Source organism: Nestor notabilis, unplaced genomic scaffold (assembly GCF_000696875.1).
Source record: "Nestor notabilis isolate BGI_N333 unplaced genomic scaffold, ASM69687v1 scaffold4432, whole genome shotgun sequence".
Taxonomy (NCBI): domain Eukaryota; kingdom Metazoa; phylum Chordata; class Aves; order Psittaciformes; family Psittacidae; genus Nestor; species Nestor notabilis.
The window spans coordinates 109,181-128,526 of record NW_009917756.1 but is presented as its reverse complement, the minus strand read 5'-3'; the positions used below and the strand labels follow the sequence as shown (position 1 = coordinate 128,526).

At 40.9% G+C, this 19,346-nt stretch overlaps 1 protein-coding gene across 1 annotated transcript in view; it reads left to right on the top strand.

Annotated features, from left to right (window-relative positions):
- Positions 1 to 1,183: 1,183 nt before the first annotated feature.
- The window catches only part of LOC104401715 (inositol 1,4,5-trisphosphate receptor type 2), a gene marked incomplete at its 3' end in the record, with an annotated part of 114,899 nt that continues 96,736 nt past the window's right edge, over positions 1,184 to 19,346 (top strand). The window contains exons 1-5 of the mRNA XM_010009388.1: positions 1,184 to 1,266; positions 7,076 to 7,146; positions 16,642 to 16,757; positions 17,935 to 18,021; positions 18,746 to 18,904. Coding sequence (XP_010007690.1) covers positions 1,184 to 1,266; positions 7,076 to 7,146; positions 16,642 to 16,757; positions 17,935 to 18,021; positions 18,746 to 18,904 — 516 coding nt within the window. The remainder of the gene's footprint in view (positions 1,267 to 7,075; positions 7,147 to 16,641; positions 16,758 to 17,934; positions 18,022 to 18,745; positions 18,905 to 19,346) is intronic.

Here is a 19,346-nt window from a genome sequence, read left to right as displayed (position 1 = left end):
AATGATAAAAAGGATTAACAAATCCTACTGAACAGGTTCCCGAAGCCTCTACAAGCTAAAAGCATGACTGGGTATAATACAATACAAAAGAATAACAAAGTGGCATTTAGGATTTATAGCTGGATTACTTAATTGAATAGGAAAAAATTCAGCTTTTTTGTTTCGGTTTTGTTTTTTGCCCTCCAACATGGAAGCCCGCAGGTGCAGTTACAAGAATATACAAATGTCCTATCAGATAAGGAAAGAAACCTTTAAGGCCGATTATTAATGCAATTGTTAGTGCAACTGTGGAGCTGCCTACTAGCATGCTGTTGTTTTGTTTCTCAGTATATGCCCGGTGTCTTGCTTTCTGCCCTTCTGTCTCCATGGCATTCAATAATGCAATTCAAAGTGACCAGTGCGAGCATTTTTTGGCATGGTGAGAATGGCTGAGTGTTCCTGATCTGTGTTGCTGAGATGATTTATGGTGAAATTTACCCTCTGTTTAAGACACTCTAAGACATTGGGAATATTTTAAATGCATAGAAGTTTGTTTTTCCAGTGTAGGCGTACAAGCCTGAGTAATGTGCTCTAGGTGAGCCTGCTTGAGCAGGGAGGTTGGACGAGATCACCTCCTGTGGTCCCTTCCAACCTCAACCATTCTGTGATTTAATAGCTTCATTCAGCCTGTGTTAAGCTTTGTGTTTGTAGCAATTAAAATCTGTTGAGAAGGGAAAGGATAAAACTGCTGAAGCTTGATGTAGGCAGGAGCCAGACTTTTGGGTCTCTGTCTCTGCTGCTGCACCTTATTGGCATGTAGTGCAGTTAAATACTGTGTACTGCAACCCTTCCATTATCAAGAGGGATTTTTAACAAGGAATCTTCTAAAATGGTGCAAAGGCTTAATAGCCCTGATGTAAGTGCAAGGAAGATCCTTTTTTATCTGTGTAAGCTGGGCTAATGTAGGAGACCCTGGAAGACCAGATGTGAAAAGATGATGAAGAATTTGGCTGTGGAAAAGAAGGAGACAGGAAAAGGGACAAATTTCATACAGTGGAGCTAGATCATAGAGCTGTAAATCATTTGGATCGGAACTGGTAGTCAAAAAGGAATATGAACTCACATTTTGGGAAGGGTGAGGTATGATGACTGTAGAGTTTTGGCAGGAGACTGCTTGAAGCAAGCAAGAAGTGGGCTGGCGTAGATGCCTGATAAGAGGCTCAATGAGATGAAAAAATGGGTGGACTTGGAGAAGAACTGGGTGGACCTGATTGTTTTGGCACTTAGGTATTTGATGCTTGATTTCCAGGGCAGCAAAATTTTAATAGCCTATTGTTTGTTATTGGTTGGCTTCTTAGTGATATGACTAGAAGCTCTCTTCCTGAGTGGTTACTGTGTGCTGGGATGTGTGGAGCATAGGAGAGACTTTGTAGGTGAGAGCTGCAGTTAGGAGGAGGAGAAGGTGCTCCAGCGGAATGTTTTTGATAAGGAGATTGTATTTGTGATGAGACATCTGAGGAGCAAAGAAAGGAGAGGTTTTGAGGGATGGTCTTTTGTTCACAAAGGGGTGCTGAGGTTCTGTGTCTTTGGGATGTAGCCTCAGGATTATTTGTGAACTAACGTGGAACAAAAATACCGCTTGGCTCCACTGACAATTAAAATGTCCAGCTCATCTTGCTGATGTCTGTTGTCAATATTGCCCCCTCTTCCTGCTGCTGTCAGGCCTTATTCTGCTCAGAACAATTGGTGAAATAATGGCATCACTGAGAGTAAAGGCTGAGAAACCGAGTGTCTTAGATTGAAGATGTTGCCTCTAGCTTAGTTTATTCAGCTTTTTGAGGAGTAAAATACTCTACATATGTATAAAGAGTACTAAGCTGAGTTCTGCTCATCCTCATGTATTATAATAATTAGGCATCAGTAGCCGGATCTTGTACTTTTTGACAAGTTAGGCACACATGCATGTATGTGTAGGTACATGTATGAGAGTGTGTGCTTGTGTGTTTCGTCTTGTGTGTTTGTTTAGGTATTGTTTTGCTTAATAACATTGGTTATGAAAAATGGAAGTCTGTTGGCAGGAAGAAAAAAAAATACATTCCAGGAAGATGTTTTTTAAACTGAAGGCACAAAGCTAGGATAAGTAGACATCATGTGGCTTCTTTCTTGAGTGATCTAAAAAGCATCTTGCATTATTAAAGAGCCCTAAAATTCTGAAGATCCATCATCACTCCTTTCTTCTTTTTTTTTTTTTCATCCATGGGTTTTTGTTCTTCCAGAATGCGACTGTATCTCCATAGTAAATTTAAAATAACTCATAACTGTAAAGAGATTTCCTAGGTTTAGAGCTATACAACTATTCCTTGACCCTCATGCTACATTTACAAGTTCCTAGAAATCTTCAGTGTATTTACCTTTAGCCTGTGTTAGGTAATCAGAGGAGCTTGTAGGACATGAAGACTCACCCAGCATACATGATTCATACCTGAAAACCCAGATACCATTAGTCTCTTTTGCCAACATACCTGCCTTATCAGTTACACTGCTACCACTTAGTCCTGCTCCTCCCATTGGTGTATCCTTCCTCCTGTTTCCCCAAATACATAGTGAGTCCCCACTGGTTCTTCGGAGTCTCACTCTGTCTATTCTTTCAGTGAAAGTTTTTACAAAGACTGCTGCTCTACCTGGTAGAAAGATTTAGTGGGAATTACTGCAAGTTGTTGTTTCCCTGCTTCTACCCAGTGCCCAGGGAGCGGGATGATGTTAGAAGCTGTATGGGAAGTTTGAAGTTGTTTGTACTAAGCAAGCTCTGAAAACAAATGATGAATAGTATTGGGAGAAGTTGATCCCGTCCTTTTGATGCTGAAACAACAAAAATGAGAGGCACTATATTTGAAATGGCTTGTAAATACATTCACATGGAATTCACTTCTACATGGAATTCACTACTGCAAGATACTGAGTGCTTATACACGTTTCACTTTGCATGCAGTGAGAAAGGACAGATTTAACTCCATCAAACAAGGGGGAAAAATGAAGAGAGAGGAAAATAGGTGCAAGACTCTGTCCATATTTTGCCTTTGACCACTTTGCATGGTATGCTGCGCTATCCTGGCTAACACTAACAGAGAGTTGAAAGCCGCCTTTGCTTTTCCCCCCTGCCTCTGCTGAGAAGCACACCTTAACTCCCAGGCTTTGCTTCAGGTAGTTTCAGTTCTTGTTTAATGTGGTTCTGTACACTGTAGTGTGAGGTCTTAATGGTTTAAATACCTGCTAGTCTGTGAGGCTGGTGGTACGATGAGGAATGGCCCTTGCTTCCCCTGCAGCAAGGGGAAAGCTTTCACTGACTTCAGTGGGAGAATGACTGGGCATCAAAGACGAGCAATCCCATGAATGCTTTTACTTTCAGACCATAGTTCTGCAATTACTGAATACAAAGGACTATGTGTAAAGTCTGGGGCTGTAATTATTATTTTGACTTTTCTGATGATTTATCTTAGGCACCAGTGAACTGCTGTAGAACTTAATTACTGCAGCAGTGCAACAGTTACTTGAAGGTATTGTGCATAAACCAGATACTTACTGTGTTCAGGGAAGAACTTGCACAAATAAAAATCATACCATACTTGTGCAGGGAACTCCTGCCACTTATATGCCAGCAACATATGAAAAACTGAAATGAAGTCATGTTGTATCTGCCAGGTACTGAATGACAACGGGGGGCACAAAGCAGTAGCAGTGTTGTCTGCAGCCAGCTGAAGAATTCTCTGAAGTTTGCCAAAGCTTCTCTGATGATAGAGTAGCCTGAATAGAATCACAGAATAGTTGGGTTGGAAGGGACCTTCAAAGGTCATGTATTCCAACCGCCCTGCACTGAGCAGGGTCATCTTCAACTAGATCCAGCCTGGCCTTGAGTGTCTCCAGGGATGGTGCATCCACCACCTCTTTGGGCAACCACCTTCAGTATTTTACCACCCTCACTTAGGAATTTCTTCCTCATGTCTAGCCTGAATCTCCCTTCTTTTAGTTTAAAACCATCACCACTTGTCCTATTGCAGCTGGCCCTGCTATAAAGTCTCTCCTCGTCTTTCTTATAGTTCCCTTTTAAGAACTGAAAGGCTGCAATAAGGTTTCTCCGGAGTTGTCTCTTCTCCAGGCTGAACAACCTGGGAGGGAAGAAGGGGAATATTGGCATAATAATTCAGACCAGTATTTAAATAGCTTGCAAATTTGATGGTACAATACAGTAAATTCTGCGTTTATCAGTCTTGTCTGGTGCACTTTGGCCTCCTATGCAAACCAGCAAGTGAGTGATCTTAAAACATGCTGTGTCGTTGTTTGGCAGAAGCTGCAGGTGCCCAGGACCTTTTGTAGTCAAGCCTGTTGTTCGGTTTCACACATCTCAAACAGATTGTTTGCATGCTACAAAGGTCATGAATTATTGCTTGCTTAACGCAGCCACCTAGCAGGCTTCAGCAACAAACCAACAGCTGCCTTTTGGCTCGGTATGAAAAGTGGGATTTGAGTGTTTTGAAATGTGTATCGGAGGAAGTGGTCTGTGTTTGAAGAGCCTCTTCTGTTCCAGTCTACAGAGCAGGCTGAAGTCTTGCATCATGTGCAATGTGCAACTCTGCTCTCACTATGGTACCATAACAAACACATCCACAGTAAACAAGTAGCTACTGAACATTTTGAAGGACATACTGCTGGAATACAGGATGAATATCATTGTATGGAAATTTTTGGGATTAAATTGCTGGAAAACTACTATACAGATAAAGCAATACTTTATTCGTATTTTTGTCCTGTGTTGCAAGATACTTTGAGGTGTCAGAAGCTAACGCATGGAGCAGGTCTCAGGAGATGATGTATCTGGTCTGTCTTACCTCTGTCCTGCCGCATATCAATTAATCTTTCTGTGCTGTCATTTTTGTGCTGTCACATCTGTAGGATGGGAGTAGCAGCAGTTCCTTTCTCCTTTGTCTTATCTGATGTCTTTAGTTCCTAATAAGTGCAGAACTCAAGGTCTTTATCCTTGTGCCTTTAGAGAATGCTTAAATGAAAGTGATGGATATTAATTGTTCAATATCTGTTTTCTGAGCCTTAGAAGTTTAACATGTTTGGACATTGTAGCTAACGGGCTCAGTGTGCAAGTTCTTGTTTGCTTTTCTCAGCACCAACACTTTGTTTTCTACATGGCTTTTGTTATGGTGATGTGGTGCCATCATGAAAGTTTTGCATTTCATCCACAGTTCTAGTTGTCACTAGAGTGCACAAGTTGTCACCAAGGAACACAAGATGTTCTTTGTGAATTGCATTCAGCTTCCAATATACTGTCCTCCATCTTAAATGCTTAAAGGTCAAACCTTATGGGTTTATTCAGAAAGCGTTTTAGGGATTTTGTTGAGGGGGGAGTACTTCTTGACATTAAAATCCTTTGGCAAAGCTTCTGTTTAAGGTAGTCTTTTCCAGCCCTGTTTCTTCTATGACTCCAGGTTTTAGGTGCTGTTTATAAGAATCTTTAGCCTGTTAGATCATAGGCAGATCTTGCAGCACTGACTCTTCCCAAGTCCTGCTTTCCAAACCTCACTTGGCTCTTGTTAAGCCTGGCCAAACCTAGACTGTGAAAAACACAACTCCATAAGGCAATGGCAGATCCCCTGCCTGCTCCTGGAACTGTTACTTCAATTCTCCCTTCTCATTGACACCTCACATTTGCATCCAAATATGAGATCTGAGCTGCTGACTTATAAAATTCTATCATTTTCACTTCTGTTTCTGGGAGCTGCAGCCACAGTGGGCAGCTTGTCTGCAGTCAGCTTGCTAGAGGTAGAAAATTCATGGGCATGCTGGGGTCTTGCTGCACTCATGGCTGTATGCAAAGCTCTTACCAGCTTGTGTGAAAACTGAATGCATCCATTGTGTAATGTGGCTGAACCCAAATTGTGCTTTTCCTGGCAATTTCCCACAGAAAATGCTGCTAAGACTGTTGTGAAGTGGCAGGGCAGTAGTGTGTCCTTAAACATGATTTTCCTGAATAATTGTTTGATTCAGGCAGATTATTTACAGGATGCTTTCCTGAAAGGAAGCTGAATTTATGTTTAGGAAGCTCTGTGAGAAGATTAACAATTTATATTCTTGAATTTTATTGTTTATTTAACTTCTAAAATATTGTGAGAAATATATTTGATTTGTTACTTAGATTTTGTGATATGGATTAAATAAATTATTATTCATTTTAGCAAAAGAAAATGTAGCCCTGTGGGTTTGGATCAGAGCTGAAACTTAATTCCACATACCTCCTCAAAGGAAAAAGATTTGAAATGGTGAAGAAAAACAGAATGTTTAAAGACTAAATCCCAAAGTGCTTTATTGGATTCTAGATTCGAATTATAGAAATAATAGTGTTATGAAATAACAGGTCACTGGAGAAACACCCCCTGCATGTCAAGACTGTGTAAGCAGGTCCACATATACTCTTGTACTCACATGAAGTCTGCTTACTGTGCATCCCCTTAAAAGCCCTCAGTGGGGATACAGGAATCTGCGAGCACAGGATAGCTTGCAAGGGTAGTGCCAAGCTAACCCACAGTGCTTTAAATGTCCTCTCTGGTACCAGATACAAGTGTGCTTTCCCAACATTTTTCTTTGAGGTCTTTCTCCAGGGCTCGTTTAAGAGGCTCAGAGCCTTCTGTGGATTTTGGATTGTGCCCTAGGGTAACAGCTGTGAAAATCTGACGGCTGCAGAAAACCAAACTGTTTCTAATGAAAGAAAACAAGAATTTTACATGAAATGTTAATGTATGTGGTCTAGCAAAAGGAACTTTAAATCTTTAACTGGATTTAAATGGAAACATAGGCCACAATTTAGTTCAATAGAGGAAATCCTCTTTCTTGAAGGAAAACGTAGTTTTCTTTTCTTGGTTATGCTTAGTAACTGAATCATAGTTTCTGAGTATTTTTTTAATTAAGTTGGAGAAATGTGTAAGCTTTTATATCTGTGCTGTGACAGGTATGTCTCTGCATATATATATATGTATACATACACACTGATGTCAAATGCATGTTTTAGTAAGTGTAACAACTTTTGTTTTTCTAGGTTAGTGGATGACCGGTGTGTGGTCCAGCCAGAGGCAGGTGACCTTGCTAATCCTCCAAAGAAATTCAGAGGTCAGTACCTAGGGATAATACTTTTTTTGATGACTGATTCATGTTGTGACTCCTTCGGCACTTTGCCTTACCAAACACGTAACTTCACAGATGCCTTCATGGTTTGCCAACACATTGCTGAACTTTCAGGCTGGAATGTGAATGACAGATTTTGAGAACTAAATACCAAACCAGCAAAGGCACGAGGGGTAGGTGGAAAACGGACTAATTTTCTTGCAGTCCAAGAGTTGATTGCTCTGTTCTGTACATCAAATGCTGACCCCCTGCTGTGTGACCAACTCCTTGCTCCAGCCCTGCTCTTACTGTAAATGGGAAACAAGCCTGTGAGGCTCAAAAGTACTTGAGCTTCTGGTTTGTTTATTTTTTAAAAGATAAGACATTTTAAGACTATCCTGAAATATTTTTACAGCTTTTTGTTTTACTTTTGCTTAAAACCCTGTCTGTTTTTAGTTCACTTTCTTAGACATGACCTTGTAGATTTTGATAATTCTGCTGTTTTGCATATTGGAAAAAATAACAAAGCACTTACAACATGCAGTTTCTACTTCTTGAATGCTAAAAAATACTCATGTTCTATCGGAAGTTCAGTGTGTTTATATGTAAGGGAGGAAGACTCTCAGTCTTGTCTGTACTTGATTTAAACCGTTGGCTCTAGCTGTGCCAAAGTAGAGCCTTACTAGCCTAATCCAGACCTCTTTTGGCTTAAATGGGCTTGGATTCACACATGTTATAAGATAAAGACAGTTATGGTTTGCTTGGTTTAGAAAAAGGAGATGAGTTTCATGGCTGCTTTTATCTGTCTCAAGGGCTTGCACTTTTTATTTTAACCTTGTTGTTTTATTTCCAGTGTTTATTATGCTATAGTGTGTATATGTTACTATTGCAAAAAAGTTGTGTTTTAAGTCTTAGAGTCTTAAGTTCTGCTTTCTCAGAGTAGTCAAGATTTTTTTTTCCCCATTATAAATCCAGGAAACATCAGCAGTTGGTTCCAGTTCCAGCTGTGAGTATTCAGCACATCAGCAGATCTTGGAAATTGAGAAAGTGAGGATGTGTACTTAGAAACTAATAGTAATAAATTTCAGTCACTTTGCATGATGAAATAACTTTATAGTAGGGATGAGAATAGGATATAGTTCTCCAGTGTGGCTTCCAGCCTTCCTTCATCCTCTCACTGCCTGCAAATGCATGTTTAATTCACAGCTTCCAGGTTGCACAAACGAGAAGATATCCAGGTTTCTATATGAGACAGGGATCACTGGTAAAGGTTTGCATGTGATGGTACAATTGCAGAGTGCAACCAATGCCTACGATCAAAGAGCTAAACAGAGGTGAAAAAGACAACCTTAATTTTTAAATTGTCTAACACTTGAGGCCTTGATTTTATAACTTCAGTACAGTTATACTGAACTGTACATGATGTTTTCCTAACTTGAAAAGGCAAAGAATGAAAAAGTTGGTAGTTTTCTGTGTTGATTTTTTTTTAAAAAGTGATTTCAAAGCATCAAGAAGGTCTGGGCATGATGATTCAGGGTGCAAGGTTATTGAACTCTCAGCTCTAATGGCATGCCATCAGTGGTGGTAGTAGTACATGTGTTACGTAGATCAGATGTCAGAAAGGAATGAGACACTGACAAAATGTGCAGCTGTTTGCTGCTGCTGCTGGGGGAATGCAAGGACTGTACTCCTGAGTTACACCCCAGCTTCTGCAGGGGAATGTTTTCTATTAGTTGTAGACAGTTTTGGCTCTATTCCCTATTGCAACCTCTCTCTGTTGCTTGCATAACACATCCCTTTATCTCCAGTTGCCACTGCTCCCTCTTCTCCACAGGATCTAACTTGTCCTTTCATCTAGCTCATATCCTCCACTTTCCAGGGATCCCCTCTTATCCCTTTCGCCCGCTGCCCCAAAACTTGTTATTAACTACTTTCCTCCTCCTCCTCCTCACTGCTGCCTCCTAGCTCTCTTTGGGTCCAGCGGCCTCTCTTCTTGTCCCTCTTTTCTTCTTTCCATTTTAGGGTGCCCCCATATCTGACTTAATTTTGAAGTGCTCAGCTATTGCTAGAATTGTGGTAGCATGCAAATTTGGATGAACTGCAACATCTGTAGGAGAAGCTAAATTAGTGGGTTTTGTCCCCTCAGTTGAGGCAACCTGCCATGCTACAACATCATGGCTATAATGTTAGGGGCCACATCTATTAGCATTTTCATGCTGCTTCAGGTATGTGCAAGCAAGTGGCATTCAGGAGGATGGCTGCAGCAAAGACAAAACCATTGTTTATTTTCTCTATCATCTTACAAGTCAAATTCTAAGTGTGGGAATAGTAGGGGTTTTGTTGGGAGCACAGCAGAAACTTGCTGTTCTAATACTGAATCTAATCAGGATTTAGTGCCTTGTACCATGGAGGTGTCTGAATTATGAGAATAGCCAGAAGCACATCTCTGACGTGTTTCATTGAATTTCTTAGCGCTGCTCAAAAGCAGTGAGCCAAAAGAGTTGCTAAATGTTGTTGTTATAACTCAGAAATGAAAACAAACCCCATATTCTCTCGCCCCCTTCCCTCCCCCCGAATCTTCTGGGAAATAGCATTCAATTAAAATGGCAAAGTTAACAAACCAAGCAAAAACTGCTTTAAGTAGGTTCTTGACATAAAAAGAAGGCTTAGGAATGAATGATTAATTGAATGATTAGACATAAGCAACTAAAAATAACATGTAGCAGCAGGAAGAGTAGGGCCTCTTTAGTAGTAGAAACTGCTGTCTGTATGGTTTATAATGTTTTTATCACTGATAGCTGAACTGGCATTGGTTTGAGGTTAGAGCATGACCTAAGAGTCAAAGAAGTATGAGAAAGGCATGTTTCTAACAAGATGTTTAGATTCCAAGGACTGACACTGAAAATTAACATCAGAGGACTATATTTGCTCTTTTTTGGTAATATCTTATCAGTCCTTTCCCCAACAGGGAAAAAAAAATTAAAAAAGATTGTGTTTTATAGAATAGTAGAGTCGCTTGGGTTGGAAAGGACCTTAAAGCTCATCTAGTTCCAACCCCCTGCTATGGGCAGGGACACCTTCCACTAGACCAGGTTGCTCCAGGCCCCATCCAACCTGGCCTTGAACACTGCCAGGGATGGGGCAGCCACAGCTTCTCTGGGCAACCTGTGCCAGTGTCTCACCACCCTCACAGGGAAGAATTTCTTCCTAATGCCTAATCTAAATCTCCCCTCTGTCAGTTTAAAGCCATTCCTCCTTGTCCTGTTACTACATGCCCTTGTAACAAGTCCCTCTCCAGGTTTCTGTAGGCCCTTCACATACTGGAAGGCTGCTGTAAAGTCTCCCCAGAGCCTTCTCTTCTCCAGGCTGAACAAGCCCAACTCTTTCAGCCTGTCTTCAGGCCTTTACAGAGTTCACTCAGAGATCAAATTTAGGTACTGAGCTTTTGGCCTGATCCGAAAGCCTGACTAAAGAGGTGTCTCAAAATAGCAGTTTCATTTTTGTTATGTGTTTGTGTTGTATGAGTAGGTGGTAGCTATTCTAGTTCTTTCAGAACTTCCTCCAAAACAGAGTATTGTAAAGTAAGGAGAGCTGTGGTCGCGTTTCGTTTTGTGTCTGTACAAAGAAGCTGTGGCCCAGATTTCCCCTTCAGTCAAACCGGAAAGAACCTGGGGTGGCTCTGTGTTCATCAGTGTGCATATCCAGATTTGCGTCAGCGCAAAGGAGGGCAGGATTTGGTTCCACATGTGTTTCCTGAAGTCTGTTAAGAGGAAAAAAATAGCAAAGCACGTACTTCAACTTTTCAGTTGAATTTAAGGGACTGATCAAGCCAGGTGCTTCTTGTCCTAATTCCGTCTGAAGCTAGTGAGAGCTGAAGCACTTGGCATCAAGATGGACATGCTTACCCTGCTGGAGGGCCAGGTTCACAGAGATTAGGAAGAACAGTGTGTGCCTTGCACGTTTGTAGAAAAGTCACTTCGTGAGCAACAGAACTGCAAGTTCCCTTGGACTCTGACCTTAAACACACTTCAGCTTGATGATGTTATCTCCAGTGGGAAACACTTTCAGCTTCCAAGGTGTAAAATAGCGCAGATAAGACCTGCTTGTTAGTCAAATTTAGCAATTCTGAAAAAGAAGTGTAAGTCTCTCTTCTACTTTAAGTGTAAAATGACCTAAGTTCTTAAACTTCCCTACGTTATATACCACTTTTTCTTGAGGCATTTGCAATGAAAGTGATGTTTGAGTTCTTGGCTATCCTTCTCTTGCTTTTCTCTCAATTTTTAGTCTGTTCTGAGCTTTTTTTGACATTGTTCTTTCCTCTTCTCTCCCTTCCATTACGTTCCTCTGCACACCTTTCTTCCTCCTCCTTTATCTGCCATCTACCAATTTTCTTGCCTTCTCCTACATTGTTTTGGTTTGTCCTTGTGTTTTCTTCTTGTTTCTCTCAGTTCCATAATTGCTTTAATTTTCTTCTAAGACTCCTGATCACGTTTTCTGTTGCCCTCCTCAAGATTCTTCATTGCCCCATTGCTTGCTCTCTTAAATTCCTTCCTTTTCATTCTCACTTCACCTCTTTTTTACCTTTCTGATTTCTTTTCAAAACACCTAGATTTTGTACACACTGATTTAATAGTGGCCACTATTTACACTTGCACTTACACATTTGTCAGGCTACTGGTTTAAATAAAGCCATGTGATAATTTCTCTAGTTCTGCAAATCACAGAAATCATCTATGATGAGCAAGAGCTGGATTTCAAACATTTGGGGGTGGGGTAGGGTGTCAGGTAGTGGGAGAAAACATCTGACAAATATTGTTCTAAGCCATCTTTATCCAATGTCAGAAAAGATTAAAAGGCATAATACAAGTTATTTTCCTGTTCAGACTTCCTGAGTGCAGTTGCTTTTTGCTCAGAGGATGTGCTGTGTGTGGTTGTTCCACCCACTATTGCCTTTTGAAGAGTGGCATTTTATGCATGTTGTCAGGCTCAGGCAGATGGTCAGTTCAGTGCTGAGTGCATTCTCTCTGGATCTTCTCCCGCATTCCCAGAGTTGCTGCTTTCCATCTTTTGGTTGTTCTGGTAATAAATGTCTCCCCAGCCCCCCTAAAATGAGTAATTTATACATGTCTCAACACTGATAATCTGGTATATTTTCTTGCTTTCTAACAAGCCAAGGTGTATAGTGTAGGAGGTTAAGCGTGGAGTGTGACCAGGGAGAGCTTCCACTTCTTTTTTCCGTTTTGTAAAGAAATTGGAAGTGGTTTTATTGTGTTTAAAGCTGTGTGTGTGGGCTGGGGTGGGCAATGTTTCTCATTTTCTTCATCTTCACTTTGTACACAAGTAATTGAAATTTTGCCTGGAAGATTTTGTGGGTATAAGAAAACTGCTGAAACTGCAGAAGTTGAACGCATGAAAGTTCAGGAAGTGAAACTGGCTGTTACTTTTAAGCCATTTGTTTTAAAGCTGTTTGTTTATCTTTGATAGTGCCTACTTAATTAGTGTCCTCAAGAAGAGAAGCATTTATGTAAAACTCTGTAAAGTATTGAGTTAGGAACTAGGACTATCTGAGAATGTCTGGAGAAGGTAGAAGAGATGGTCTGTCTCATGAGTGGGTTCCTAGACAGACCTTCAGGAGGGCTGGGCTTTTGGTCCGTGTGCTGGAAAGTGGCTTTGTAATCTTATACTTAATTTTCTATTTTTTTCTTGTTTATTTAAACTATAGCTTCTCTAGGGCAAGCACTGCTTTTTATCCCCCTCCTGATGTTCAGGACCACAAAGTTTGAATTTATATAGAATCCTATTGTTACTCCAATAAGAGTAAATGAACAATATGATTTTTTTTTTTAAAGATAAATTGAGGAAAATACAATTGAAATAATACTGAGTTAAAAAAATGTTCTCGGTAGTTCAACTTCCAAAACACTAGACTGGAAGACAGGAGAGGTGTGTTGTGCAGCACGGCTACAGATGGAACTGTGTGGTGGCTGGGGTTATCTACAACCTGCTCTGCATTTCTTTTGATTTGAGAACTACCATTAGGAAAAATTCATCCACCTTTGGGAAGCAGACCTGCTAATGACTGCACATCCACCATGCACAGCTGGCATTTCTCTGCAGTTTGGTAGCACTGTGCTTCAAGACTCTGTCAGGAGGATGGGAAACAGTGTGTTTACTCAAGTAGCAGGATGTGTGGGGAGTAACTGAGAAATAAAAGACTGGTCCTATAAAAAGAAAGTATTAAATAATAGTGGACTTCTTGTCTTATGAGCTGAAATCCCAATACTGAAAATCTCCTGCAATGTACAGGATGATTTAACAGTCCAGAGTTTTGTAGTTGTGTTTTCTTTCTCTTTTTACCCCCTTCTCAGTGCCCAGGATATTGTGAAAGTTACCTGGGAGTTACGTACTCTAGGTCCTATGATACAGTTCTCATTGTAATTGTTCCCCTTTGAAATGAAAGTAAACACCTTTGCAAGGTGGCTGGGTTTGCTTTGATAAAGATTTGTAACACTTTCTCCTAGGAACAGCAACCGAGGGCTTTGGTTAGGGAGCAAATCAGTGAGGACTTTGGGTCAGTGCCAAGGAAAGTTCTGCCACTGGCAGTGGTTTTGTATGAACAAACTTTGCTGCTACGAATAGTAGAAGATCAATTGCTATTAAGAGAAGAGGCAGTATAATGAGAAGCTTGGTGTAATAACAGCCAACGCAGGCCAAATGGCACATCTGCAGAACTAAAAGCATTGCATCTTAGTTTGTAGACTGAGAGCCAGTACTGCTGCAAACTGCTAGCTCTGTGGGCCCAGGTGGTGGGAGGAACGTGTGGCATGGTCTTAGTCTAGTGGTTTGGCAGCACTAACATCAGATAGCTGTGCTTAGGTGGGCCTGATTGTAATTGAGAGTGAGGCCTGTTTTATTTTAAGTAATGAGAGTTCACTTCTACTTTGGAAAGGCAAGGCCAGTCTTCACACTAGATTTTCCTTCCCTCTCCTGTTGTTTTATAAGAGGTATTCCTAGTGTAACATGGTTTCAATAACTCCTTGCAGACTGTGAAGAGAGGATTATGTTGGAGGATATATGAAGAATGTACCTCAGAGGAGCTAAATCTCCACCTCTTCATCCCTGTGTGAAAGAGTAATCCCATTAGATCGTTAGTGTTGAAAATGAGAATAGGATGTGCCTTGGTATCAGCATCTTCTACAGAAAGATTGTGAATCTGACACTTGAATTTTCACTTGTAAGGTTGGAGTAGTTAGGTGCGTGATAGAAGGGACTTCTCACGTGCTATTGTGGATTAGAGAAATAGAGCAAGTCCTAGGTAGTTAGCAACAGCAGATGTTAAACTTGCTCTGGGAATTAGGGTGTGAGTGGGACAGCACTGTAAAATAGAAACTGTCTGCTGCTGACCTGACTCAATGGTTAAAAACACAGACCATGACAGTTCCAAATAGCTTCCCCTGCTGACGTTTTTGTAACAGTAATGGGCAACTGATGAGATTACACAGTATTTAAAAATGACATGCAAGGTTGCTAGATTCAACAAGGTCACCTACACACTGATCCAGTACGTTAACTGGAATGTGTACTTAGTGTTGATTTTGCTATTTCATATTGCAGCATGGTTGATAACAGAGATAAGGCTGACTATACAGTGCTGTTGGAAAGTGACTCTTTTGAAAGAAGGCAGCAGGGAGTAGAGAGGGCTGTTTTCAAATTATTCTGTGCTATGTGCTGTGTATGCCATTAACGGTTGAGTGCAGTGGTAAAAAGCACTTCATGTTGCTCACATAGAGCTGGCATGTTTGTTCACTTCATTTTCTGTATTTTTGTGAGGAGCAGTGTCTGTGCCATGCTCTGTGCAATGTGGCTTTCCAGTGGTGTTGCAGTCTTTTATATTTTTTCATGGGAAAATTGCCTAATGACCATCAGAGAAGTGACACTGCTAATTCTGGCCAGGCTAGGGTGTCAGTGCCTGCAAGATGTGCTTGTGGGATCAGAAAAGGGACTTTTTTTATTCTCACTCCAGCTCTGGGGCAAAACCTCTCTGTAGGATACACTGCCTCTGCAACCTGGCTCTAGCTTGTGCTGCATTTGGGTGGCTGGGAGGGAATGTTTTCTTCCCTCCCATCTCTACCTTCCTGAGACTCTGATGTGGAGCAGGGAGGAAATTCTTCAAGGTCATCCCCTCTGGGGGTGGATTAGTCCTCAGAGAGTGCTTGGCCATCTGTGTCAGATAATAGAGAGGGCTAATAGTTTGGGACAAACCTTCCTTTGACATTTATAATGGTAACCCATGTTGGGGAAGAGTTTCACACTATAGTACGCATGCAGCCCTTTTGCTAGTCTCAAAGGAAAACTCTGATTGCTAATTAATAGTTTCCCGTCCCTTCCTCTTGCCAGTTGATACATGCAGAGTGTGAAGGGACAATTACCAACATTTGCTAAGTAAAATGTCTTTCAAAACTAACTTTTAGAGCAGTTGGTGATTGGGACCATGTGAGACTAGGTATCATTTATTGCTCTAAAAGTAGCTGGATTTGGGTGAATCATAAGCCTCTATTTCCAGTCTATAGGACTGTCACTGGCCTGAAACCCCCCAGAAAGTCTTGAGTCAGGGAATTTCACGGTATCTAGCCAATTAACATTAACTTTCAATTATTGTTTCTGGTATTGGGAAATAAAAATGAACAATTGAACAAGGACTTGGGAAAGCACCCCTTGGCTTCCCTCCAGACGCATCTCTCCCCCGTCCCAGTCCCCAGCCCTCTTGCTGCAGATGATCACTGTGGGGATGTGATGGTGAGGGGATGAGGGTCACTGCATTGCAGCTTGGTTTGTTTTGCTGTTCCTTGTTTCTTTCTCTGCGCCTACCCCATTGGCTGCAGTCTCCTCATGGTGTACCTTCTCTGTGATCATTTATGTAGCCACCCTGCTCGGGCAATTCCTCTTGGGTGGCTTCTCCTCCCTCCCTCCTTACCCATTGTTGGTCAACAGTGGTGTTCAGTTCATGTCATTTGTTGCTTTCAGTCAGTCTTGGTGGAGGTGTGTGTAGACCTGAGCGCTGCATTGACTTCCTTGGTGGCTTGCAACTGAGTGCCTGTGCAAGCCTTTGCTTCAGCAGTGCCAGAAGGAGCAAGGAAGCCAGATGTATGGCATACAGAAAGCAGGACTGTTTTTAAAAGGTTCCACATGTCTTCAAATAGTGTGTCTGTAATGTTGTGCTGCAGGAAAGAGAATTAAAAAGCACCAGGCAGTTTTGCATATGGTAGGTTCACAGCCTGGGACTCTTCCATTGGTTGTGTGGAGTGAGCATGAAGGCTTTAGATTCAACCCTGATGTTCCGGCACCCTGTTTATGATTTCATTGCCATCAAGCTGTTTTCTGACTATGTTTAAACACTGGTATCTGGCATTTCTGGGAAAAGAAAACCAACCAAAGCATACTTACAAATGAAGGAAGTGTCTTTCAACATTACTTACGAATATTTCTTTCAATCTCTCACAGATTGCCTTTTCAAGGTGTGTCCTATGAACCGATATTCAGCTCAGAAGCAGTACTGGAAAGCCAAGCAAGCCAAACAAGGAAACCACACAGAAGCAGCACTGCTGAAGAAACTTCAAGTAAGAGGCGTCTGTATTTATAACCTTATCTCAATCTGCAGGCTGTAGAATTGCAATAGAATTAGAAAGAACAGTAACAAGTGCCTTGGGAACCACTGTGATGGGTATTATTATGCCACCATAGCAACTTCATATTCTCATTAGCTCTCCCACCTCCTGACTGGCATTTATTGCCCCTGCCCTGTTTTTTATCTAACTCTGGGCTGGGGGCTGTGCCCATAGATTGTACGAATCTTTGCTGTAAGCAAAACACTTCTTTCAGAAGTTTCAGAAAGTAAAAATGGAGTTGTTAAAATCAGGAGTGGGCCCTAGTTTAAATCATGCTTTTGTTTTAGAAGTGCTTTCCAGGAGTGAGACAGAGGAGCAGAAAGAGAGATTTCAACACTTTAGTCTTGAAATTCCTTAGAATAGCAGTTGTCTTTGATTTCAGTCTAGGTGATTCTTGTCTGAACCATTGGGCAGATTCTATTTTGCATCAAGTACAGCATGGATGGAGAAATTCCTCTGTATCTGAAAAAGAGCTGGCCTGATGTTATAATTGAATGCATAAGACTAAGTGAACACAGGTCATCAGAAACCTGGTAGATAGCTTCATGTGCACTTGAGAGGCTGCCAGTCCTCCCAGTTAAAAACAGCAAGGAAGACACATGGTGTGTGGCTAGAGCTAGGAGCCAGAGTGTGTTCTGTGGCTGTGTTTAACCCAGACTATTGTGCTTAGCCTTGATTATGCAATGTCTGAACTGCTAGTTTTGCTATATACGAAGTCAACGTATTCATATGCAGTTAAAAAATCGAGTAAAAGAAATGGTGACAAGGAGAAGCTGATCATAGTCCCTTCTTTTTCTTCCTTCAGGTTGCAATAAAGCACCTGGAATTACTTTTCCTGCTTGAAAATTTGTTAAATAGCATGCATCTCAGGTGTGATCCATAAATTGTGTCTGAGTTTTCACTCTGGGTAATAAAACCCCAGAATCATTACACAGGGTCTGAGTGATTATAGTTCAGAAAATTATGCTGCAGCAGGATTCAGGTGCTAATATTTTCAGTGCAGTAATGCTTACAGGTTGGAGGAAGTGTTTTAAATGCGATGCCATTTCCTTTTTCCACTATCTGTTCCAGTAGCTGAATACAGGTCCTGATTTTGTAAGAGTTTAAAGAAATAATTGTTATCTTGCAGCATGCGGCAGAACTGGAACAAAAGCAGAACGAAAGCGAGAACAGAAAGCTCTTGGGTGAAATTGTAAAATACAGCAATGTCATACAGGTAAACCCATAGAAATCCATCTGCCTTCTCTCAGAGCTCGAAAGGAAACAGTTGTTTCATTTCAAGGTTCCAGTGGAAATGAATCTAACCACTGTAATCTGGATTGTCAAGGGTCAGGTAAACGTAAGCTGGTGAAGTTTACACTATTGTGTTTTTCTGCCTGTTTTAAAGCCTACCAGAAGTGCTGCATATTCATGTTTAAATAATATGTCATAATATAAATTTTATGTGTGATTTTTGCTGCTGCAGTTTAGAATCTGAATGTAAATATGTATCTTCAAGATTTATTTCAAAATCATGTTATAAAGGTGCTGTGCAGCTGCTTTTAAATCACTGAAGTCATTTGTACTTCATGACATATAAATGAGACAGAAGTTATGCTCGTAAGTATAGTATAACTTTCCTGTAATAGATGAAATACCTGAAGGTAACACTGTTTATGGACCCTTGCCCTACCTGCGTACTATATGCTGTAAAATTGATCGCTGACACATTTCTCTCAATCTGAGATACAGCATCTGTTTTTCTAAACCACAGTGTACTTTGATAATTCTCTTCAAGTTTCATTTTGCCTTCATGTATGTTATGAAAAATCATTACAGTGTGAAAACCTGTGCCTCCTCTTTTGGCTAGAGGAAGAATAAGCAACAGTGAGCAAAGCTCTCCCTTTGAAGAGAGAATAAGCAACACTTGTACTGATTTTTTAATTATCATTTGTTCACAGCTACTGCACATAAAAAGTAACAAGTACCTCACAGTCAATAAGAGATTGCCGGCTCTGCTAGAGAAGAATGCTATGCGGGTGTCTCTGGATACTGCAGGGAATGAGGGATCCTGGTTTTACATCCAGCCCTTCTGGAAACTGAGGAGTGAAGGTGACAATGTGAGTGGAAATACTAAATGTATAAGAGGGAGAAGGCAGAAAGTTTCCAGAAGACATATGATTTCTTTGCTATTGGCAAAAATCATAATGGATTAAGTTCAGAAAAGAAATACTTTAAACAGTGCTTGGGACAATTAGCCTTTAAGTATAACTAGAACTTGTTACTGAATTACATGGTCTGAAGCCTGAAATGTTGCCACGCACATCTGAGCTTCTGCTGACCTGTGTTGGGGCACAGTCCGCCTACTGAGTGTAGATTTACAAAGCTGATAGTAAGTCATAGTTTACACTAGAGTAAATTATTTTAAAAAATATATATATTCTTTTAATGTTCTGGGCAACATGTTTTTAAGAGGTCAGCAGAGAATGCTTCCAGGAAATACACCAGGTTTCTTTAAATCTCTCCCCCCTCAACATGAGAGTGGCATCTATGACTGGAATT